The sequence below is a fragment of the Aspergillus novofumigatus genome (assembly GCF_002847465.1).
Source record: "Aspergillus novofumigatus IBT 16806 chromosome Unknown P174scaffold_9, whole genome shotgun sequence".
In the NCBI taxonomy this organism is placed as follows: domain Eukaryota; kingdom Fungi; phylum Ascomycota; class Eurotiomycetes; order Eurotiales; family Aspergillaceae; genus Aspergillus; species Aspergillus novofumigatus.
The window spans coordinates 1,047,864-1,071,712 of NW_020194282.1; the positions used below are offsets into that span (position 1 = coordinate 1,047,864).

At 45.6% G+C, this 23,849-nt stretch overlaps 8 protein-coding genes across 8 annotated transcripts; 5 read left to right on the top strand and 3 right to left on the bottom strand.

The window, feature by feature from the left end:
* Positions 1-659: 659 nt before the first annotated feature.
* Positions 660-1,744, top strand: P174DRAFT_336653 (proline racemase; the record flags this gene model as incomplete). Its single annotated transcript, XM_024821686.1, has 2 exons — positions 660-1,213; positions 1,279-1,744. Coding segments are annotated over 2 exons (1,020 nt in total), but the record flags the coding sequence as incomplete, so codon positions are not given.
* A 3,433-nt stretch (positions 1,745-5,177) lies between these two features.
* Positions 5,178-5,775, top strand: P174DRAFT_445748 (uncharacterized protein). Its single transcript, XM_024828406.1, has one exon. It carries the CDS (start codon positions 5,222-5,224, stop codon positions 5,492-5,494), a length of 273 nt encoding a protein of 90 aa, XP_024678486.1. The 5' UTR covers positions 5,178-5,221; the 3' UTR covers positions 5,495-5,775.
* A 996-nt stretch (positions 5,776-6,771) lies between these two features.
* On the top strand, positions 6,772-8,103 carry P174DRAFT_378430 (uncharacterized protein; the record flags this gene model as incomplete). The annotated part of the gene is made up of 3 exons (XM_024822833.1): positions 6,772-7,458; positions 7,509-7,583; positions 7,639-8,103. The coding sequence occupies 3 exons, from the start codon at positions 6,772-6,774 to the stop codon at positions 8,101-8,103; spliced, it is 1,227 nt and encodes a 408-aa protein (XP_024678487.1).
* A 109-nt stretch (positions 8,104-8,212) lies between these two features.
* On the bottom strand, positions 8,213-10,085 carry P174DRAFT_454861 (uncharacterized protein). The gene is made up of 3 exons (XM_024829271.1): positions 9,847-10,085; positions 9,463-9,754; positions 8,213-9,386 (listed from the first exon to the last, which is right to left on the bottom strand). The coding sequence occupies exons 1-3, from the start codon at positions 10,046-10,048 to the stop codon at positions 8,522-8,524; spliced, it is 1,359 nt and encodes a 452-aa protein (XP_024678488.1). The 5' UTR covers positions 10,049-10,085; the 3' UTR covers positions 8,213-8,521.
* Positions 10,086-11,701: 1,616 nt separating this feature from the next.
* Positions 11,702-12,016, bottom strand: P174DRAFT_378162 (uncharacterized protein; the record flags this gene model as incomplete). Its single annotated transcript, XM_024822808.1, has 1 exon — positions 11,702-12,016. A coding segment is annotated over one exon (315 nt), but the record flags the coding sequence as incomplete, so codon positions are not given.
* Positions 12,017-12,661: 645 nt separating this feature from the next.
* On the bottom strand, positions 12,662-14,613 carry P174DRAFT_378018 (Dyp-type peroxidase; the record flags this gene model as incomplete). The annotated part of the gene is made up of 6 exons (XM_024822794.1): positions 12,662-12,927; positions 12,987-13,367; positions 13,433-13,650; positions 13,707-13,796; positions 13,851-14,233; positions 14,305-14,613. 6 exons carry the CDS (start codon positions 14,611-14,613, stop codon positions 12,662-12,664), a joined length of 1,647 nt encoding a protein of 548 aa, XP_024678490.1.
* A 1,489-nt stretch (positions 14,614-16,102) lies between these two features.
* Positions 16,103-18,418, top strand: P174DRAFT_378241 (putative galactose oxidase; the record flags this gene model as incomplete). Its single annotated transcript, XM_024822814.1, has 1 exon — positions 16,103-18,418. One exon carries the CDS (start codon positions 16,103-16,105, stop codon positions 18,416-18,418), a length of 2,316 nt encoding a protein of 771 aa, XP_024678491.1.
* A 635-nt stretch (positions 18,419-19,053) lies between these two features.
* P174DRAFT_425061 (putative MFS monocarboxylate transporter) lies at positions 19,054-20,378 on the top strand (the record flags this gene model as incomplete). Its single annotated transcript, XM_024825252.1, has 3 exons — positions 19,054-19,175; positions 19,264-19,456; positions 19,503-20,378. 3 exons carry the CDS (start codon positions 19,054-19,056, stop codon positions 20,376-20,378), a joined length of 1,191 nt encoding a protein of 396 aa, XP_024678492.1.
* Between the last annotated feature and the right edge of the window lie 3,471 nt (positions 20,379-23,849).

Sequence of the window (23,849 nt, forward strand, 5' to 3'; positions counted from 1 at the left end):
GGCTCAGATGAAAAATGAATATGGACTCCTAAGCGTCCACAAGCAGAGTAGCAAGGCGATACAGTAATCTGGCATAGCATTGCTTACCATTGCTGCAGCCATCAAGCTAGTCGTATGTTTAAGTAACCAAAGTTATATAGTACTATACTAAATGTTCATCAATGTTGCTTTTTGTGGGCTAATGACATTTTCCTCACTGTCCCTTGGCAGTTCCACTGATTTAGGCAAATAGGTGTCTTAATTATGACGCGCATGCGTATATCCATGTCCCCCGCAGATACTACAGTAACTTCACATTAGAACCAGGCTAGATGAAACTGGGACAAGTTATACTACGTTAGCGGCATCCATCGTGCTGCTTGCAGCGAGGTCTTGCATGGTACTACTTAGAATAGACTTTGTCATACAGTCATATACACAGACTCAAATACGTCTTCGTCGGGGACAGACGTCACGATATTTGAGCTTGGAAATCATTGATATTCTAATATGCCAGGTCTTTGTAACATTAGCCGTTTGTCTCTTGCTTAACTCTCCTACAAATTACGACCAACAGTTTGTCCTGCTTCCGTTTCTTCTGTCATGACCATTTCATGATATTTCTTTGAACAATGGCAGCCAACACTGAATTTCCAAACCCAGTCCCGGTGCCGAAGCCGATACGTATCATCGGTGCTTACGCCGGAGACACAGGAGACGTCGTCATTGACGGAGTGGATGATGTCGAATGTGCAAAGACCATGCTGGAGAAAATGGAGTACTTCAGGGACAGACGCGACGATATCCGCCAGCTCCTCTTATATGAGCCGCGAGGGCGGCCAACAATGTTTGTTAATGTCGTTCTCAAGCCGTGTCAAAACGCACACAAAGGCCTTGTGATCATGGGTTCTCAGACGTATCCACATATGTCTGGTTCCAATGTCATTTGTGTGGTGACTGTCCTGATTCAAAAAGAGATAATTCAGGTTGAAACTAATCCTCAACCTGTGGTTCTTGATACGCCGGCGGGATTGGTCAGAACTTTGGCCCATATTGACAACGGGAAATGCGTCAGCGTATCTTTTGAGAACGTTCCCGCCTTTTCATTCGGTAGTTGGAAAATTGGCTTCCGCGATGAGCTGGTGACTGTTGACATCGCATATGGGGGCGTCATCTTTGCTATGGTTCCTGCCAAAGACGTGGGCGCAATTTTAGATGACAGCCATACCCGCGAGTAAGTACAAATAATCAAGGAGTCCTTGAATAAATTAAGTACTCTTAATGACCTACTCCATCCAGGCTTCTGCAAATAGGTGCTGGAATTAAAAAGGCAATAGAAAAGGCGATAAGCAGAAAGCATATTCCAGAACCTGTGCACCCCGACGCTGACAAGTGCATCCGAGGTATCGGTGCTGTCATGATATATGATGAAAATCGCACACAGGGGCCCTACACCACAAAATGCATTACTGCATCTATCCTGCCTCCTGGGCGAATCGACCGAAGTCCGGCAGGCACGGGTACTTCGGCGCTCATGGCTTCACTAGCACAGAAGGGCAAGTTAGGCGAGAATTTTGAGAATCAATGTTACTTAGGGACGACATTCAAGGGCTTTCTTACTCCTGGTAAGAAGGACATTCCAGTTGGGGGTTATAATGCCATACACACGACAATTTCAGGAAGGGCATTTCTAACCGGGGAAAGAACGGCTTATGTTGACCGCTATGATCCCAATCCTCATGGGTTTAAGGTTGGCGACATATGGCCGCCAAGCGAGAAATAAAACAAGCAAGGACGGGCTTCAAGCCCTTGTCCCCAATGTCAATATATGCTCAAGTAGCTTGGAGCAGAGTGTCAAATTCATACTAGTAGCAGGCCCATCGTCGCCCGTGCCCACGGCCCATATCAAAACTCCATCAACACACCCCAAAATCAACCATATTTTTTTCAATTCTACAACCATCAGAGCACACGAACGACGCCCTTATACTCTAGACATAGTACAACAAGTAAAGTCTAAGATAATCTTAGGTTCTTGGCCACTAAGTGAGCCAATTATGTTCGCGTGTGTATTTTGGACCCGTGTCTATTCGACTTTCAATGCCGACGGACGATAACTAACGTAGTCCCCAACCAAGCGGCCCACCCCTCATCCGATTCGACGCGTTTGAATATTGAACCTATCCAACAGCTACCATGCCACCAAAATCCCGTCAAACTTCTGGGAATCTATCAGAACAAGAGGGGAGGATTTAATATCTGCTTTGAAAAAAGGGCGAATTTCAAGTATTTACCGCGCTGCAAAGATATTTGACATTCATAAACCTACCCTCCGTGGCCGAGTTGATGGACGCTATTATCAATCAAAAAACACGCTAATGGCCACGGGCTATCTCCTACGCAGGGAGAATCATTAGTAGAATAGATACTATCTAGAGATCTGCGTGGAGTGTCCCCTAGGCCATCTCTAGAGTTGCATTGGGTCCGAGTTCGGCCGAGTCCAACTGGGGTTGTAACCAAACCGCTGCAATTTTGAGTATTTTTATATGAAATATATGGTAATTCTAGTCATTTCAATCTATATCTGAAATATTGACTCAATATCTATAGGGTTGAATGGGTAGTGGCTAAAAGTTATTCTTTGACTATAGTGTTTGCCGAAGGTTAATGCAAATATATGTATAAACCACCACTACTTTCATACCAACCCATGACAGAAATGATTATTCCCTTATATCTCACCAACAACTAGGTATTTTAAATTGATATTTCAGAATTAGATAGACTAGATACTAGGCTATCTAATGATATTAATATTTTTAGAGAAACCCTGAAAATTAATGATTACTAAGCAAAACAGTGAGGGTTGGTGAATCTAATCCAATAAAACCTCAGAAACTGTAACCCAGCGGTTTTAACCGAACTCAAATCGGTTCCACCCTATGGAAACCGAAACCGGTGCGATTCCCTAGGCTAGGAACTGAACCTCACTGCTGCGAGTTCGGTGAGTGGCGGATTCGATTTTAGCGGTTCGGTTATGCACCTCTAATATCATCCATAGATTGAATTTAATAATTTATAGAATCCTAAATATTGTATGAACCTTATTCTAGTACTACATAGTAATATGCTACTCCTACTCCTAATTATTAAATTTGATTTTAGGTGAAACCAAAGTTTATTGCCGGCAGAAACATAAATGTTGTTTTATCAGAAAGCCAAAACATGTTATTTCAGTTTTGTTCTAATGGCTTGACGTAATCACAGTATTGGCCCACCACCATTGCTTAATCAGGATTGTCGGTCATGGAAAGAAGGTAGACCCGGATGCTAGACCTCCTTTGAAGTGCTTAGGGGTTCAACTGAGGTTTAACTTCAGATTCATCTCTGAACAAGACGACTATCCATAATCTATATTATATATTTAATTCAGCACTCAACCTATAGCTTTTAACAAAAAAAGTAAGATCTAATCCTTCTGCCCTGCAAGTACATTCAGCCTCGTTCCAGACTTGACCCTATTATCACCAGCTCTATTTACAGCTGCTCGTCCTTACCAGTTGAGGACTTTTGTCCGGTATACTGCCCTTTACATCCATGCTTGTTGATTGTAATTTACTTACTCCGGCTGTTCTGTAGATGTCGTTCTGTAGAGCCTCCACTGTATTGACTCTTTTGCGCCATGAATCGACCTCCTGATTCTGCGCCATCCAGAAACTTCAATAACTAAGGAGGCGATGAAAATGAACTTAGAGCCTTGTTAAGGCCTATCATAACCTAATTGCTGTTCTCGTTGTTAGGCTGCCCTCTTAACACCTGAAAATTGGAATTGTTGTAATGCCTCTGCAAAGTCCAGCACAGCTTTAATTGTACTGGCTTGTGAGGTAATCTACTTGCCTTGCCTTCATTACCACCTCCTGGCAGAGTTAACATGCTGCTGAACACGTCCCTGACTTTCCTCCGCAGCTCTTGCCTAGGCGACTTTAACGGTGGGCAGTCTACCAAGACATGAACTAGTGTTTCTCGTGCCCTGTATGCACACTGATCATTATAAGATGAGCGACTTCTAATCGGTTGACGTCCATCTTGTTCTACAGATGGTAGCCATGCCGAGATAACTGACTGTGTACAGGAGGTCGATCAGACGGTGATAAACGATGACGCCGCTGACGGCTGTGCATAGCGAAGGGGCCCTGCTAGTGACACACAATGCGCTTGACATGAGCAGGCCATTAGGGTGGCGAGGCTCTCAAGCCACAATAGCCAAGACGGGCAACATCCGCCAGCTATTTCCCCCGAATGCTGCCAAAGGGGAATAATTTGTGGGTCTCCCGCGCCCCATAATCATGCCCTAATCTGATTAGATCGAACGTCAATACAGAAGAATACAGAAAATAAAATACATGGACTTCTGCCTTAATAAACAAAGAGAACCAATCAGCCAAAAGGCATCATTAGTGGCTTGGAAGACCCGCCAATTGTTCATCTTGGCGGCATTTGAGGGGGAATCTTTCTGACTAGGACGTGCACGGTGTACCTGTTTGTTTCTCAATAGCAAGGTTATTTTCCCAGGCTAACTGAGGTCAAAGAATGTCAACCCTGCATGTCTACCTCCAAGACGAAGCAATCTTGTAATTTTGCCTTGGTTTGGCACAAATATGCTGATACCCTGGCCTACCTTGGAATGGCTGGCTGAAAAAAGTACAATGTGGCTGCATTTACGCTGTCTACTAAAGATGTTGCCACGCAATCACTCTATGTAAAGGTATCAAATACTATTCAACAAGCACTTGCATATATTGATCCATTCACGATCACCACCACATGTCACTTCCGTCACGCTGTTTTGGTTGCTACAAAAGGAGAAAAGCACTTGGTCATGCCCCATCTTGATGCTTAGTACATGATCTCAGCTTCTAGCAGAGTAAAATTTGCTTAGTGAAATAGGCCCATACACCTTTTATCATGCACGTAGTACTTTTCCTTTACAACAAAGTAATATTGGCGCCGCCTCATATCCTAAAAAGGGCAAATGCGATTCCCCTCGCTGGGCAGCAGGCACCTAGGCACTGTAAGCACTAACATCTTCCAAGAAAGCAGTACGACGCCATTGACGTCCAAATTACCTAGGCCTGTTGTCACCCAGCCCATAAGTATGGATATTTGAGCTTATCTGAGAATCAGAGATCGAGAGGAAACCACAATATAAAACCAAGCCTTCGCACTCTGTCAATGATAAAGCATGGATTCAGAAAACAAAGACGAGATTCATATTAAACTTGCTGTGCCCATCCCTATCATAGACTCGGTCGTATCCGACATGACGGAGCATCTTCAGAAAGTCCATTCAGGTACAAGACTCACCTCGATCAGCCAGAGCGAAGGCGGTCTTTTCTTCCACTGTCCTTCATCTGACCCCATCGTCCGGGACGCCTTTGCGGACCTGTTCACGCAATGGCTGGACACTCAAGCCGTACCAATAACCAACTACAATATAATTCTCGGACGATTATGAGTTCCATTCTTCGAACGGCGATTCTGCTGCTACCCGTCACCGCGGATCTAAGGTGCGTCGTGTGGGTCGCCTGACATCGTCGCCTGCTCATCTACCCACCAGTGGGGGACCTCTTTTTGTAACTAGTCTGGAGGTGATCTGTTTAAGGGGTTCCGGGTACGAGAGATCGCTGTCCAGGGCTGCAAGATGCTAGTATGACTGCACTGTACAAAGTTTCAGATGGTACAGGTCTGCTAAGTAAAACTTATGTATTGTGATGATCAGAATGAACCACTTTGCCTTCACCCAGCTGTTCCAGTTCTCCGTCTACAGAGTGTCTTCGGCACCCGGAGATACTATGTTCCAATGGCTTGGGGATGACATGTTGCCGGTGGTTCACCTCGTGCTGAGATGCTGTTGAAAAATATAAGTATGGATATGAGACCCTAGACTGATGGGAATCATGTCCGGACACCTTTTTAGCCTAGTGGTCTTATATTTCAATAGATGCTTCTACCCAGAATTCTTCCAGAAATACTTCGTGAAAGCTGTGCAATCATTTTGGCCCCTCTTTCTGATCGGCATGGCCCCATGGGTTCATGCCCTGGCTACTCCGTACAGGCATCTAGTTTCCGATCTATCACCAGGTTGTGTATCTAAAAAGGGAACTTCTGTAACAAAGTAATTTCTCAACACTAAACAATAAATCCTAGCCACCAGGGCACCTAACTGACAGATGACGAGATAACCTCTCTCATTCAGGACAGCTCCTAGTTGGATATGTACTGTAAGGCAGATTGATTGGCTATTACCATTTTGATGTTTGTAGGATCATCGGCTGCTGCGCGTAAGTGGCGGGCTGAGCTATGACCCACCTCTCCACTGATCGTCATGTCTCAGCAAGAGGAAAGCAAATAGTATCTAGGTAGAAGCCCGCATTCAGGCCTCAAGTCTGAACCTATGTGGCTAAATGAATACCTTGGCAACTTAACAGGGTTCCACTCTCGTCGACGAGATCCAACGCAGCACACAGGTGACGACCACAGGATCGCTAGGAAAGCATAATTGAACAGAGGTGCTGGTGACCATCCTGCATGTTGTTGATCCTAATTGCATTAGCATCCGACTGAGGATTTATCACAAGGTCATATACGAAATTCTTTGCCAATTTGACTATGATCCGACTCAGGTACCCACCCCCACACACAAAGCACAAACTTATGAAAGTGTGCTACCCCGCGGTCTGGGAAGAAAAACAATTCAGTCACCTCAACGCGCGCTCATTTTCCTCTCTCACAATGACTATCAGCGTCTACGAGGAGTATGCCAAGCTCATGGAGCCTAATGGCGATGGCCACTATCTATATAAACCTCAACCATTTAGTAAGCTCCACCCCGGATCGATCGGGTACTTCGACAGTCACGGAAAGTGGAACCTGATTACCGATATTTCCGTGCCTGGAGATCCTGAAAGCAAGGGATTCACAGGGCTTGATCAGCCCCTGCGGCGTGCAAAACCAGATGAAAGCATGTGGAAAACCAGGTCCTCGGGAAGTGAAGCTGAAGCAAGCTTCGGGCTCACTGGAGGACTTTCAGGGGCCCTGACTGCTGCCCCTATGGATGTATCGGCTAATGCAAAGAACAAATGGGGCAAGACCGGCAAAGCGGCACTTATCACCGAGCAGGTAGTGGTAAACGAAGGTTTTGAGAACCCTTACACACAGCCGATTGAGAAATGGGTCAAGAAAAATGCCAAGGCTCTTGTGAGCTCCGTCCATGGTACTGATATCAAAGAGTACGGACTGTGGGCTATCCAAAAGACGTGGTCAACCCAGGAGTGTGCCATTACTATGCAAAGCGCCCATAGCCGGGACACCAGCGCGGGTTTGGACCTTGGAGCCACCGGTGTTGGGAACATTGGAGGTAGTGGATCGTCCCTTGCAAAGGCCAACATTGAGGGCTGGTCAACGTACAAAGCCGATGAGGTTTGTTCTCCGAAGCCTTGAGCTATGGTTCCAGTTCTGACTTCATCAAGGACGACATAGCATACGTCGTCTCGTACTCCGGACCTATCTACAGGCTTCACACTATCCAAGTCCTCCGTAAGAATGTAAGTGTCTAGGTCGGATGCTTTTGACCTGATCTGACCTTGGAAACGAATCCAGCCACTCAAGAAGGTCCAAAAACTGGCCGCGGGCGGTACCGAGTACTGCAGATTCGTTTACGATGAGAACGGAAACCAGACCGGAGTTGAGTACTTCAGACCCGTGTATGATGAGAGCGGGAACATGATCGGAGAGGAGAAGATCGACAAAGAAGCCGAGAAGAAACAGCGGGAAGAGGAGAGGAAGCGAATGGAAGAAGAGGACAACCTGCTTGAAGAAGACAACCCGCTTGAAGAAGACATCGTTGTCAAGACCGCTGGTACTGTTGGATTGACTGATAGTGACGAAGCAGACGAGGAGGCAGCTCGTGTCGAAGAAGAAAAGGGGAAGGAATTCAAGGAAAGGCTTGCAGCGATAAGTCAGATACCGGATGAAGAGCAGAAGAGGGCTGAGATGCTCAAGTTGATTAACGAGAGAATGACGGTGACGACCAGAACCGAGTCCATGTCTATGACAGTTGAATGATGGACTAAGCAGTGACAGTTTACAGCGAAGGACAGGCTAATTCGACAGCGGACTATAGCTACAATGTGGACTTTTAGTTTTCTCCTATGGTTGCACGCAGACCACTGATAATAAATACTACAGTAGAAAAGGGAGTTCCCTGTACATAAGCATCTGTTGCAGCAGCACTGCCAGGCAGAATACCAACTAATCAATCCCTGCAGGATCCATAGGCACCAGCTCTGTATGATACTCACCGTACACTCACAATTGTGTCAATTCTGCGGGAATTGAAGCGCAGTTACGGTTGAAAGATCCACCTAGAACTTCAGCAAAACTTGGGCCTCAGAAGCTTCCAACAAAAGGCATCCACCATCGACAAAACCCTCGAGGGAACGCATTCGAATAGCTGGCGCAGGGGCCAGCGGTCCCGGTTGGCTTAATGATGACCCGACACTGATTTTGGTCCCGGTTCCTGGAGAATGAAACAGTGACGCAAGTTCGGGGGTGCCGAATTCGGAGGACATGATGCTTTCAGCACTGCCTCCGCCATCTGAATGAGACTGGTTTCGTTTGCTTCGACAAGTGAGTAGCTCAGAATCCGGTCGCTCAGAATGCTGTTATCGTCGGACTGTAGCGCGACGGCTACTTTTGCAAAGGGCTGAATGGCAATCATGTGATTACTGCATGGGCTGAGAACCACATCTGTGCCCAATCTGAGTATGCTGATGCTGCTGCTGTCAGACCCAGAAAAAGCGAATGAAAACGTCTGCATGATAATAAAGTCCCGTACTGCTTCTGCATGGGCTTCCCAGGGCTGTACAGCATCGCCCAGCCGGACGCGTGCTGGCACTGTTTGTATCGAAAACTGGTTGATAGTCGGCTGCGCCACTAGTTTACGGCCATGGAAATGGGCGGGCCCACCGTCGAACTGGAAGAGAAGCTGGCCATTTTCGCCATTAAGAATCGAAATCGTCCCCGTTCCCACCCACTGCTCATTACCACTTAGCACCACAAGCTCATGCTGCTCACCAATGAGTACAAGCCGTCTGCAAGATTTGTTCTGGGCCCAGTTTCTTGCCCCGACGACGGATGACTCGTAAATAACAGTGGGGTTGCTGGCTCGGAAGTCGATGCCAACAAGATCAAAAGTGTCACGGTTTGAGCCCCGTCTCGCGCAATGCAGGACAGACCTCCCTATTAAGAGCGGAGTGAGCTCGCCTGGAACACCATACCTTGGGTCATTGTGCCTGTGGTCTTGCCGCCACACAGTTTTGCCATCAATGGGCGAATAGATAGCACTTCTAATCGAGATCGTGAGAATTAGCGGACCTGGTCAGTGACATTTAAGTTGTACTATATGATCTTTATTATACGCACCTGGCACGGTGTTTCCCTGTCTCCCCGAGCCGCAGGAGTAAAAGGCCCTCCTGATTCATCTCAAGGTACATCAGGACCACATGAACCCTCCAGACCTTCTTGAGGGCAACTTCTTTAGTATGCACAACTGCGCCACCGGGAACAGCAAGTTGATGCCAAGATACAGTTTGTTCATGTGTGCTACTCTGACCAGCTACAAAGTTTCCCACGATGGTCATATCATAGTAACTCCGGAAGCTGAACTCTTGCATTGATGATGGTTTTCCTGACCGAATGCAATGTTGTTGACGGGCTGTGAGTGAGGAAAGGTGCACAAATCAGTATCTTTTGACTTATTGTGTGTGGATTGCATCAGCATGTACAATAGACTAAATAAATACCGACCTTGGACTTTGAACGCCTCCCAGATTGCCATGTTTGACTCTCGTTGGAGATCCCAGATAATATGCGGAAAATGGACATGGAATCCAAATGCTGCTACCCACCAGTGGATGGTGTCTCTCCAACCTTTGCACACACACTCGCAACAAGCGAGATCCGGAAGTGAGAGATAATGTAAGATGAGATTCACAACATCTCTATGCATACGGGCGAAAGGATCCAGGTTGGGACTGCTTTGGCTGCCGGTACTGGAACAGCCCTGATCGACTGCTATTCGCTTTGACCTGCCGCTTCTTCTAAGCTGGCCTGCATCAATTGTGGACTTCCTTTTTCGTGGCATGGTGGGAGAATCTTGGGGCATGTATCTCAAGTTCAAAAGAGAACTATATACAGTCGAGTGCTCTTTGCAGGTCTTGGGGCCTTGTGTGTGATCCCGACTTCTGTCAGGCGTTGTTGTTGGCTTACTCTCAGTCGCTCCTCGCAAAGTAAAAAGCCCCTGACTTGCCAATCACATGATCTAGGATTCTAGATGGTTAATTTGAGGATATGCAGAATCAACTTCCGTTCTTGGCACTCGTGTTCCATCCTTGGCACCTGATGTACGGAGGTGTGGTGCAAAACTCATTAGCCGCTAGTAAGCTTGGCAGGGTAATAAGACCGAGCAGCCTTACATAGTAATTTATATGGTAGCTAACTTCGATTAATTCCAACTCCTAAGAATCAAATATTGAAGCTATTCAAACAGCAATATCTTCCCAGGCTAGATCTCCAATATCTTGTCTATAAGAGATAGTACCCTTTGCTCGATGGCCCTTCCAATCACGATTATCTTTGCCAGTTCGGCCCTCTTGATATTCATTACCCCCTTCCAACTCAATGATAACCTCGATATGGCGTATAAGACGCTCAATCCACCACTGAATATGCTCCTGTGGAAGATCATTCCATGCCTTTATCCATGCCTCCTTCCCTGTCTTCTTATCGCGGGGTGCCCCTCGAGAAGTTGTACGCCGTTTGAGCCATGGCCAGGCTGGCTCAATAGCATTAAGATCAGGGGAGTTCCCTGGCCAATCCATGATCTTCTGGACCCCCTTGATATTGTATATAGTCTGCTGGAATTGATGACGGTGAGCTGGAGCTCCATCTTCAAGGACAATTGTGTTTGGTCGTTCGATTGCACATTCTTGAGCAAAAGGAATAAGCTTAGGGAGAAGGACTTCCTATAAAGACAGTAAAGAAAGCTATTAGTTCTTAAATTCTTAGTAGAAACCATAGAGAAAGAGAATACTACCTTATAGTATCTGTACCAGTCAACACCTCCCTTTGAATCCCGAGAGAGTAAGCCATTCTTCTTATTCCACTTCCAGATAGGTGCACGGCCAGGTGCTCTTCCATTCCGAAGTTTTAAACGCGCCATACTAGTATTAAGCTCCCATTCTGCCTGCCGGATAGGCTCAAGCTGTTGATTTAAAAGAGTAATCTCTTGCTCAGCACGCTTCTTATCTTGAGCTGTTTCTGGAGCCCAGATATGAAGAGGACCCTTCTTATCATAAGAAAATGCTCCCCAAACCATAAAATCAGAAGTCCCCTTCCAACGCCGCCGTATAACCGTGGGATTATTTTTCTCATCTTTTGTACGCCAAACATGGATTGCTCCACGCCGTTGTCCAAGAGAAACAGAGGTTTCATCAGTCCATATCACGTTTTTCCAGTCTTCGAGGGTCCAGTCTTTATGGGCAAGGCAAAACTGTAATCTTTTCTGCTTCATCTCATCAGTAAGGCCTGGTTTTGTAGTTTGTTTGACTGCTTTATAGCCATGCCGCTTAAGAATGCGTAAAACAGAAGAATAAGAGATACCAGCTTCAAATGCTAGAATTTCAGAAGATTTCTCACGCCCATTTCGATCCTTGCTAATAGATTCAAGAATAGCTTGTTCAGTTGCTTCAGTAATCTCCTTTGGACGTCCCGTACGCTTGCCATCTTCGACGTAAACTGGTAAGATGCGTGGATCTATCTCTGGATTGTAGCCGCGTTCCCTGGCTTTCTTAATCCAGTATTGAATTGTCTGGCGAGGCATGCCAGTTGTAGCCTCAATATGCTTGATATCAACACCACAGTAGGCCAAAGTCAGGGCCTGCACGCGTACAGTGACTGGATGATAAGATCCACGCATCTTTGATGGCTTCGAGGGCTTCGAGGAGGGCTTTGAGGAGGCAGGCAGGTTGAAAATATGAATAGTAGGGGAAGAACGTGCTGAATTCATCTTAGAGAGAGAAAAGGGGGTTCTGTATAGCTTCAAATTTCTTTTTTTGGCCAAGAGTTGATAGATAGAGAAGTTAAAAACCATTGTTTTGGAATGAGTATAGATCTCTATAGTAATTTTAGTGTATGGCTATGTAAGTGGAAATGCCAAGATTACTAGCAGCTAATGAGTTTTGCACCACACCTCCGTATACGAGATTGACACCTCTCTTGGACGGAGTTGGAAGGTCATTTATTTTAGACACAAGTTTTTTCTGTCTCTTTCTCTGTCCATATCTTCTGTTGATTCTCTTAGGACATCTTAGATCCGACATTTTAACTGTTGCAAATCGAGTACCTGACGAGTGTATAAATCTAAATATATAAACTTTACGTATCTGCTGGTTGTCCTCCACATTCTATAGGATTATGATTCCTTACGCTGCACTTTGAAAGAGTCAATGTCTCAGATGTGGTCCTGTTTAATTCTACTGCCTAGTTATTTCACTTTTCTAAATGAGCGATCTTCACGTGTAAATAAATCCCGGCGGAGTCTTCCTTGGAGCTTGAGATTAGCCTATTTGACCGGAATGGCAGTTGAAAACTGCTCCCTTAAAGCCTTGATGGAAGGAGTGAAGAAGTATTCACCACCTTTCTGGTCAACCCACGGACTGATACCAAGATTAAGCTTAACAGTCTTGTCTTGATTGCTTCCATCATATAAACTGATGTGACCCTCGGGATGATCGGATCGGAGTCTCTGGTTGACGAAGGGGTCCATACCAGGTCCGTCGGGGAAAGTCTTGGTCTTGTACTCAGGGAAGGACGAGTTACTCGCCCAGCCTATATTTGTTATCATGGTAAGCAGATCCCGGATGGTTGAATGTAAATGGTAAACTTACGTGTCATGAGGAAGTTGAACCCGTCCCGAATAAGACTCTGGTAGCACGTAAAGTAGATCCCGCGTTGTTCGATTGTCCTTCTCTCCTGCTTTTCCTGGTCGGTGAGTTCAGGACCAAAGGTGATACCGCGGCGGAGGATGACACTAGCATCCTCCTCTTGTCCTTCAGCCTCAGACTCGTCACTGTCTGGCTCTGGAAGCTCCGTGGTATCACCGTCCTCTTCAGTCCCAACATCACGTTTCTTATCGGCTCGAGGACGCATCTTGCGGATGTGAGCGGCAAACGGACAACCTTTGATGCTCTTCTTGGGTCGGAAATCGAACTTGTTGTCGAATGCCAAGTCTAGATTGTCCTCATCGAGGGCTTTGGCGACGGGAGCTCCTGGATTGTCGATTAGTTCTTGCTAGTCGGTGGATCAAAATATGATATGGGGATGGTGGGCTTACCGCTCTTCCATCGTCCCATCAAATGAGCACCCAGCTTGGCAGGACCATTGGGTCCCTTGTAGTTGGTCCCTGGGACTTTCGGCGCCCACTCCTCGAGGAACCTTTCAAATTCGGGAACCTTTTGGTCGAGCTGACGAAAGACGAGGAAACTGCCCTCCTTAGCCCACTCAGGGCCTCTTTTCATATTGGGATCACCTTTGTGGCCCAGAAAGATGTACCTAAGTCCTGTTAACGGGCAATTTCACAATCAAGCTATAAACAGGGTCTGGCATACCCAGGGGGACAGGCATGAGGTTCACCCTTGGCTGGGGGATCATCCAGGCCTTTAATCCTTGGTTGAGAGATGTGATCCTCATAACCAAAGCTACAGAATCAGCACCATTCATAGACAATAAAATGAAAGTAGGAGAAACCGTACTGCTCTTTGCCACGATTTGCACCAGGACGCTGTTGGCCATCTCTTCTGAAGGCAATCTTCATACTGGCCCGATTCGCATCCCCAACATTGAAGGCATCCTCCAGATCATAAACCTTCTTGCGCACAGCTTTCGCAGTGTGGGCAGCGACAATGAAAACACCGTCGACTCTCCACTCCCAACGTTTAAAGCCTTGCTTGGTTTCGTTTTCAGGAGGAGCCCTGAAGTCCGGATGCAAAGCAGCAGGGCTATCGGCACCTTCGTAGACGAGGTCATCGAACATTCCTTTTTCAAAAAGACCTTCGTTGATCCTATCCCTGCAATAATCATCCGGATCCTTTTCAAGAGCCGCGGCAAATTTCGCTTCAACTTCAGGAGGCTCCACCTGAGAAAGTGCCAAAATATCAATATACACAGCTATCAAACCAGTACGTAATTGAAGAGAGAGCAGCGAACCTTGAGCAGGCCCATGTGGGAGAAGGCGATGTTCACTGCGGTAAAAGGCTTCCGGTCTGCTTCGGGAATATCACGTCGGGAGCTTGCACATGCTTCTTCTAGCTCACCAGTTGACTTCAGGTGGTCCTCGCATTGAGTGCCGGTGGTGACCTCCCCATTGTCAAGGATATCTCTGAGGTGTATTCTGAACCTCTCTTTATTGGTGATCTTAAAAAAGAGGTAGGATTCATAGTACTTGGGGAGACGGGGCCAGATGCTTCCCTGGATGTTGTCAGTGTCGACCACTCGCTCTTGCTTGTCGACAGGCATTTTGATCTATGCGTACTCTGGAGAGTGTAAAGGGAATGAGTTTCTGCTCCCGCACTCTGAGTACTGGTGGCCCCTTTTATGTCTGTATTCAGGCTGAGGGCGAGTATTTGATTTCATCACCAGGATCAGCTCAGCTCCCCCTCCTTGGCCTCCCACCATCCATCCATTGAATAAAGGAAACTGCATCATACATCACGGCCTAAAGCAATCGATAAATGAACAGATCATGATTTGTGGATTCCTCGACCCAGACAAAGTGAGGATCTTCTCGATGCAAATCCTTACTCCGCACGCCCAAGCGGATCTGTCGTATGTGCGGCGTGTTGATCCCCCCCTCCTGCTGCTGTGAGGATGACGTCCAATGCGATTAGTCCGTCATCCATATGTGGTGACGGTGAGGAGGGTGTATGATTATACGCTGATCTGGCGGATCTCGGTGTCTGAGATCGCACTAATCACACTCCATAGATTAGTATCCCGATTGTTAGTAATTCGGATCATCATCAGCACAGACTGCAGCATTTCTTCAGCTGAAACAGTGGGGATAGTGGAGTCCAATGTAATGCCTGCAGACGCTATTGCCCGATCTTGTTGCATATCAATATCATAGAAAGCAAGAGTACGGAGATATCCGCATCTGGTGATATGACTTTCGACAATAGCCAATCAGATGGATTATATATATGACAGCCTGTGAACCAAACTCTCACCTCAATATGATAGATACATGGAACTGGAAGCAAAGGATGGCAGGACCGAGCCGTCCGCATGGTGGAGCTGAGCAGATCCACTTGGGAGTTCGTGGCGTATGATAGAATCATACAAAGGGTCAACTAGAACCATGATCAGCAGTGATCGTCAGCCAGTCAGCCACTAGGGAAGGGCGATCTCAAGCGTAAAAGAAAATCGCCGAGGAAGCAGGTTTGCCGAGTTCACGGCCAAGCGGATCATCCACACTCGGTATCTTAGGATTTCCGCAGTTCTTACCAGATTGCTGGTACCGTGGCACGTACTTGCTTCGGACCCAACATACGATCAGTACAGGACTACACCATACCTATACGCCGAGTGAATCGATTGTGTACCCATATAAGACATACCCTCTACCATATATCGTCGACATGCAGTCAGGCTATAGACCTTTCCGTGATGACGCAGCTTGCGATCAACGCAAAAGTGGAGATACTGGGGACTAGAAATGCAATACAATCCCAACAAGGAAGGATTCTCAGCACTAAACTTCATACTGGGCCACAAGTGATGGTATAGGAGCTGAAAGATCAATCTCATCAAATCTCAGCCCAAATCCACCGACGATCCCAAAGCGAACAGGTGTTGGTAGCGAGCTGCATCCCAACCGCCGTGGCAGCCACCGACATTACGTATGGCGCGCGGTTGTTGATGCTTCCCATCCGGCTGTCATTTATAAGCAATTTCCTTTTCACTCTTTCATGCCATCCACTCTCGCAGGACTTTCACCTGCATCACAATGAAGTTCCAGTGGATACATGGTCTCCTCCTGGGGGCAGTGGCTGTCGAGGCCTTCAAACCCGCTGAATTTTCCTATGAATCCTCCGAAGCGCAGCGCGTTGAGATTGCCCAATCAGTGTCTGGCAGAATCAAATACCAGTCTCCTCCTCCCGACTCGGACCTTATCCCCAAAACCAATGCAAAGAACTCCAGTGAGAACTGGAAGGTCCAGTGCTCCAGCCAGTACGAAGGCAACGAGTGCGAATTTGCCATTGACGACCGGGGCGAAAGATACTGGCTTAGCGACCCTACCCAAGAAGGGGAGGCTCCCTGGATCGTCGTCGATCTGCGCAAAGAGTACTACGTTTCCGGTCTGACGATGCTGCCTCGTCTGGAGAAGAGTGTTGAGCGTGGCCAGATTGGTGCACACCGTATCTCACTGTCTCAGGACGGCGCAAACTGGACCGAAGTCGCATACGGTACTTGGGGATCAAACAAAAGTCCCAAGATGTCGGCCTTTATCCCCAAACCTGCTCGTTTTGTCAAGCTCATTGCCGAGACCGAATCCTGTTCCAACCGGTCGCAGATCAAGAATGGGCCGATTTCTATCGTCAACCTTGCCGTTTACTCCTACAACGAAGGCACTTTCCCCGAGGACGAGCCCAGCAAGGGCGTTTGGGGTCCCACAATCAATCTACCAATTGTTCCCGTGTCCGCTGCGGTCGAACAACATGGTGACATTATCATGTGGTCGGCCTGGGCTGATGACCAGTTCTTCGCCTCCCCCGGTGGTAAGACCCTGACGACCACCATGAACCGCGACGGCATCATCACGCAGCGTGAGGTCTTTGAAACCAAGCACGACATGTTCTGCCCGGGTACCTCCATGGACATCGACGGCAACATCGTCGTCAGTGGTGGTGCTGACTCTGGTCGCACCAGTGTGTACAATGGCACGGCGTGGGTGAAAGGCCCCAGCATGGCGGTTCCTCGTGGCTATCACGCTTCGACAACCCTCTCTGACGGCCGCATTTTTACCATTGGAGGGTCCTGGAGCGGCGGGGACAAGATCGAAAAGAATGGTGAGGTCTACATTCCTGGGGAGAATGCAAAGTGGGAAAGACGTCCCGGCGCCAAGGTCGAGCCGATGATGACCGACGACCGTCTGGGTGCATGGCGGGCCGATAACCACGGCTGGCTGTTTGGCTGGAAGGATGCGAGTGTCTTCCAGGCTGGTCCCAGTAAGATGATGCATTGGTTCAACGTTGACGCCAAAGATTACAAGGGCAGAATCAAGGGTTCCGTGAAAGAGGCCGGAAGACGCAAAGACGACCATGACTCCATGTCTGGGAGCGCCGTCATGTACGATGCCACCAAGGGCAAGATCCTCACGTTCGGTGGCCAGCGCCACTACGACGGCTCCTACGGTTCCAAGAATGCCCATGTCATCACTCTGGGAGATCCCTATCAAGCACCCAAGGTCGAGGTGGCCGGCAAAGGCCCCGATGGGACAGGCGAAGGCGGAATGAACTACCAGCGTGTTTTCCACACCTCAGTTGTCCTTCCGGATGGGAAGGTCTTTATTGCTGGTGGCCAGATCTGGGGCAAGCCCTTCCACGAAGGAGACATCAATTTCACGCCGGAAGTCTATGATCCCGAGACAGACACTTTCGTGAAGCTGAGCCGCAACAACATCAAGCGAGTCTACCACAGTATCTCCATGTTGCTGCCAGATGCTACCGTTCTCAACGGTGGCGGTGGTCTCTGCGGTAATTGCTCGGCTAACCACTATGACGCTGAGATCTTCACTCCACCATACCTCTTCACGGCCGACGGCCAGAGAGCCACCCGTCCGGAGATCATCAATGTCATCAATGGAGGTGCGAGAGTCCCCGTCGGCCAGGTATTGAGATTCCAGACAGACTCGGAAATTAAGTCTGCCTCCTTGGTCCGTGTCGGAACTACCACCCACACCGTCAACACCGACCAGCGTCGTATTCCTCTCGACCTCAAGCCGTTGCCTCAGAACAAGTACGCCGCTCGGCTCCCTGACGACGCTGGTATTATCCTTCCAGGGTGGTATATGCTTTTTGCCATGAATGGCGCGGGCACTCCCAGTGAGGCTAAAATGATTAAGGTGGAACTTCCGTCAGGTTCTTTGTACGAGCCCAACAAGTACGACGAAGAGGAGGAAGCTCCGGCGTCTGGGTATCCCGGATTGGCTCACGACTGCAATCACTATGATGAAGAGGTCCAGGGAATAATTTCCTTTATCTTCACTTCGTCCAGCAACTTTTGGAAGACTTGGAAGTCAGCCTTGGTCACCCAGGCTTAGTTGTCTATACTATGTATCACATCGTAGGTGATCTTTCTAGGATGCAATCTGTAAAATCAATGAGACTATTAAGGTTCTATTACTTCAGTGTATGGTACTCCTAGTCTGTAAATCTTGTGATTTGGATAATGTTATTATCTAGTTCTTGAGGATGTAAGTCGGCAGTATTGCATGATGCCATGTCCGTCTGGAGCAGAATCATAATATCATCTGCCTGCAGGAACAGTGAGGAGTAGAAGAATATATACGGTTATCTGTATACTGGCTTATCCGAATGTAGGTTCCTTGCTGGAGTCTTGTCGATACAAAAAGGGAAAAGAACAAAAGCCTTCTTGTCTGCAGAGTCATCAAATGGGTTGTGCTCTTGGCAAACACACTCAGATGCAGAATAATTAAGAAGATTAGTAGAAGGCAGTAGGCCTATACATCAACACGCACTGCTGAATACTTCCATTGATGTGCCAAGTTTAATCCGAACCCGAGAGCCGAAGCCGCACCTGGGTGACCGGACGGTTTCTTTATCTTAAGAAGTGAGAATAGTACAGAACCTACCATTTCGTGCACTTCCTGAGTATTACTCCTTAGTGATATATCGATCGAAATCAGACGTTCTGCCTTTCGACTGAAAAATCAGAATGGCGCCCCCGCAAAGCGACGCTTCCCCTGAAGAGCAGCAGGCTAGGTCTGATGCTACAGAAGAAACTGTGTACAGTGCGCCTGTAAATGGGGGTCTGCAGGCCTGGCTACAGGTGGCAGGGTCTTTTTTCCTGTTTTTCAATTCATGGCACCTGTCCTGAGATTACCGTCGAGGTTTACATCACTAACGGAGGACTTCCATACACTAGGGGAACGGTGAACACGTTCGGTGTCTTCCAAACTTACTACCAAATCGGACTGCTGAAGAACCAGTCCAGCTCGAATATTTCCTGGGTTGGCGCCATACAGGCATTTCTCTTGCTCGTGGTCGGTGTAATCACGGGCCCTCTCTACGATGCGGGATACTTTTACGTCTTGGTGGCTACAGGATCTGTCCTGATTGTGGGTTGGCTTCATGGCCTTGAGCGTGTGCACGGATTACTGGCAGGTGCTCCTTGCCCAAGCCTTCTGCGTTGGCGTTGGCAGTGGATGCCTGTATATTCCCTCTGTGGCGATTATTCCACAATACTTCTCATCTCGCAGAGCGATTGCCACGGCCGTTGCCGCATCTGGAAGCAGCCTTGGAGGAGTATTATACCCAATTGTCTTTCGGCAGCTGCAGCCTCATATCGGATTTGGATGGGCCACTCGCGTACTGGGTTTCCTGGTTCTTGCAACGATATCGTTCTCACTCAGCGTCATGCGCGTTCGCCAGGTTCCAAAGCAAAGGCGCATTTTGATCGAATTCTCTGCGTTCAAGGAGGTCCCATATACCCTGTTCTGTACGGCGATGTTCTTTGGCTATATCGGCTTCTTCAACCCCATCTTCTACATTGAAGCGTATGCTATCCAAAAGCATGCCATGGGAGAGACTCTTGCATTCTACCTTGTCTCGATCCTAAATGCCGCCTCAGTCCCGGGTCGGATTGTCCCTGGCCTTCTTGGCTTGCGCTTTGGTCCCTTAAATATTCTTCTGGGAAGTGCAATCATCAGCGGCATTCTTTCGCTCTGCTGGATAGCCATCTCCAACGCCGGCGGCCTAATAGCGTTGGCCATCTTGTACGGCTTTTTCTCCGGCGCTTTCGTCTCCCTCCCGGCGGTTGCATTGACGACCTTGACACCGAATCTCCAGACACTTGGAACTCAAACGGGAATGTGCTCTCTGCTGTGTGGTTTTGGATCTCTGTGCGGTGCGCCGGTTGCAGGCGCCATCCTGGACGATACGCGATCGTATCTAGGGGTTCAGCTATACTCAGGGCTCACCATCGGTACGACGGGCGTTCTCCTCTTCTTCGCCAGTCTTCTTAAGGGAAGATCCAAATAGCGACCGACTCGTCCCTGTGGCCAAAGAAGGACTCTGGTTTTGTTGCATGTCCAATGTTAAACCGAGGGGTTGATATGCTCATTGCTACCGGCATTCCAAATTCTATCTGGTGCGAAAGAAACAGGACTTTTCCCGCCTGGACCTAGAGATTATCTCCTCCCCAATTCAGACGTAATACTCGCCACATGCGCACTTATTGAAAATACAGCTCGGCGCCATCCAGATCCATTATGCCGTACCATATAGTCTCGTAGATTTGAGTCTACAATCCCGCAGCCTCGGCTAGACTCCGTCCCAGTCAATCCAGTCAAAGGTGTTTAAAAGCTCAAGGTGTGGAAAATCAGTAACAGCACTCTCTTCCCAGAATGGTCGATCAAAGAGGGCATCAGGACTAGGTTGGTGGGAACCCAGAACAGAGGGCACATTGAGAATACAATCCAGACACCGACCAAGGATACTAAATAACCTACTCCTGCTGATCCTTAAATCTCCTAATAAGAGATTGCATACTTAAAGAATGATAAACTACCTAAAACCCCTAAAATTAACTTAACACTAGAGATTCCCTATGAAAGGTCTAATAAAAAAATATTAGTAGTAATTAAGACAGGCCAGCACTAGTAGAACTACTACTAGTAGAACTACCTGCACCACTACTAGCACTACCACCAGAACCACCAGCACCGGAACTACCAGCAGCAGAACTTATAATAGCTAAATTATGCTTAGGTTATTTACCTGCTAGATCTAAGTAAGATTAGTTAATCTACTAAATTCTCTTAATAAGAGAATTTAACTAGTAAATTATATTATATACTATTTACTAAGGTAGTCTTTCTCTTTACTATATTCTCCTTTACAGACTTTATATTAGCTTTTTTAAGAGCAGTCATCTTATTAATTATAGAATTATACTCTATTAGTTCTGCTATGAGAAAGCCAGGGACTGCTAGTGTAGAGTAATTAGAAGGTTTTTTACTAATATACATGGTGTATTAGTTAAGGTCTTTATTAAGATAGTCTATCTATAGGCTCTACCTAGCATACTTAAAAGTTAAGGCAAGCTCTTTAAGAACATCCTAGGCCTCATTATATTCATCCTAGTTAAAATTAGATAATTCTCTTATTAGGAGATTCTGTAACATACTTTTAACTAAATAATATTAATCTTATCAGTACTAATAGGGTTCATGCCATGCTCTAGTGTGTTCACCATAGCACACTTTAATATGTGGTATTATATTATAGCACTAAATATTTCACCCTCTTCAACCATGATGTCTTTAAACCTTTTAGTATCTAATACTAGAGTTTTCCTTAAGGTTATATTATCTTTGACATTAGTATCCACAATGAGAAAGCCCTAATTACTATCCCTAATAGTAATAATCTCCTTCTCCTTATAGATATTAGCAAGAATCTCTTATTAGGAGATTTAAGTAGTATACCCTTATCTCTTCACTATTAAGCCGCGCTATCACTCTATTAAAACATGGCCTAGCAAACTTAATTATAGTTATTAAGAGCCTTACCTAGTTCTAATACTTAAACTATTATAGGTAAATAGCTGCCTCTAAGTTATACTTCTCTAGACTTTCCTTATATACTTTTTTCTAGCTTTATATAGAGATAGATAGAAGGACTAGTTCATTATTCTAAAGCTCTTTTAGAGGTACCTTAGTCTAATATAATAGTTAATTAAAATCTATTATTAAGAGATATTAGTCTTACTAGCTTTATAGTGGGATTCTCCTACAGTAAGTTGCTATCTATAGTAGTATAAACCTTCTATATAAGCTGCCTTAAGTGCTAAAGCAGGTCATCACTATTATTAAATAGCCTTATATTACCTGGGGCAAGAGTAGAGTTCTTAAAGAGCTCTTAGATAATTATAGTGTCCTATATAAATACTTTAAACTCCTTTAAAGCTATAGCAGGAAATATAAACACCTTATTTACCTAAAAGATAATATAAATAAGGATTTCTTTAATAACTGCTCCAACTTTACTTTTCTCTATAAGAACTAACCTATAGTTTTATTAGTATATTTCTGAATCTAATAATAAGAGATTTACCATTCTTAGAAGCACTTTCTACTCTTAATAAATCTCTTATAAGCATGGATGTATTGCTTATCATCTAGTTCCACTAGAAACTAAGGGCACTAATATTTATATATATATAACTAAATTATTATAGGCTCTCTAAGGAGTAGCCATTCATCTAGGTTATTATTAACACCTAATAGAAGCTAAAGGAAGTCAGAGACATTACATCCCTAAAAGTCTTCTTTTTTAAGAAAGAAGAGCATTTATTACTATATTAGCCAGCAGTTTTACCTCCTTTCAACCTTTATAATTCTATTCTAGTTATCTAGACTAACCAAGTGGGGCGCATCTCTAAAGATATTATTATAAAGTAATTAGAAAGTTTTGAAATATAGCATGTAAATCTATTATTAAGAGAATTAGTATCTACTTACTATGTAATTCTTTTGACCCGCACTTACAAAGTCTAGTTTAAGATAAATTATTAATAAGATACATCTAAGTGAAGCACTATACTGCCCATATCTTATTATAGTAAAGAACTTAATATATTCTTAAAACTAGTCATGGCAAAGCAGAGCCAGTAGTCTTACAGTATTATTTAATAAAGGACTAAAAATAGGCTTAACCCATCTTTTAAATAAATAAGGCTAAAGTTCATGAACTAGGTTATCTATAGGTATATCTTTAATTATCTTAATAACTGCATATATTAACTCTCCATTTATATTTATCTTAAAGATATGCTCTTAATTAGCTTATAGTCTATATAATAACAACTTATTAAGTTTATCCTCATCCCATACATTATATGCCTATAGGTAGGCCTACACTATATTAGCTAGTTATAATAGAAATCTCTCATTAGGAGATTCCATACCTAGCCATCTAGGGTATAGACTGGGTCCCCCTTATGGTTAACTACTCCTGCTAGTACTACTTTAGTACCATCTTTGCATAGACTTAGTAGGGTGGCACGCTGGTGTTAGCTAGCTTAGAGTATTAGTAGTGGGATTCCTACCACTGGGCAATCTATAATGATGGTAGGAGTTATCCAGAGTTATATAGTTTTTATAAGCTTATCTAGCTCTACTTAGGTTGGGTCCTTTTAATTATTAGTCTTTTAGAAAACCTACTTAATATATTCTTTAAAACTTCCCCTCAGGAGGGTCACCCATAGCTAGTCTTTAATTATAAATTATCTAATATTAGTCTTAAAGTCTTCCTTTAGGTTATTCACATGCTTTTAACTAATAGTTTAATTCTGTCCTCTCTTCTAACTTATGTTAAGATGTCTGATATTAAATATAATAGTTCTAAGGAAATACTTTTTAAGATTTACTGTGATGGCATCCTTAGTTAGTATTTTAACTTTAGTAACTTCTAGGCTAGCAGCTTTACTCTTCTAAGAATTCTTCTTTC

What these genes read in the sequence shown, in the direction of transcription:
- P174DRAFT_445748 (XM_024828406.1), top strand. Translation starts at nt 5,222, where the DNA reads ATGGATTCAGAAAACAAAGACGAGATTCATATTAAACTTGCTGTGCCC.
- P174DRAFT_454861 (XM_024829271.1), bottom strand. Translation starts at nt 10,048, where the DNA reads ATGCATAGAGATGTTGTGAATCTCATCTTACATTATCTCTCACTTCCG. An exon ending in GGAGGCGTTCAAAGTCCAAG is followed by an intron (nt 9,755 to 9,846) that starts GTCGGTATTTAT and finishes CCTCACTCACAG; the next exon opens with CCCGTCAACAACATTGCATT. An exon ending in ACAGGGAAACACCGTGCCAG is followed by an intron (nt 9,387 to 9,462) that starts GTGCGTATAATA and finishes GATCTCGATTAG; the next exon opens with AAGTGCTATCTATTCGCCCA.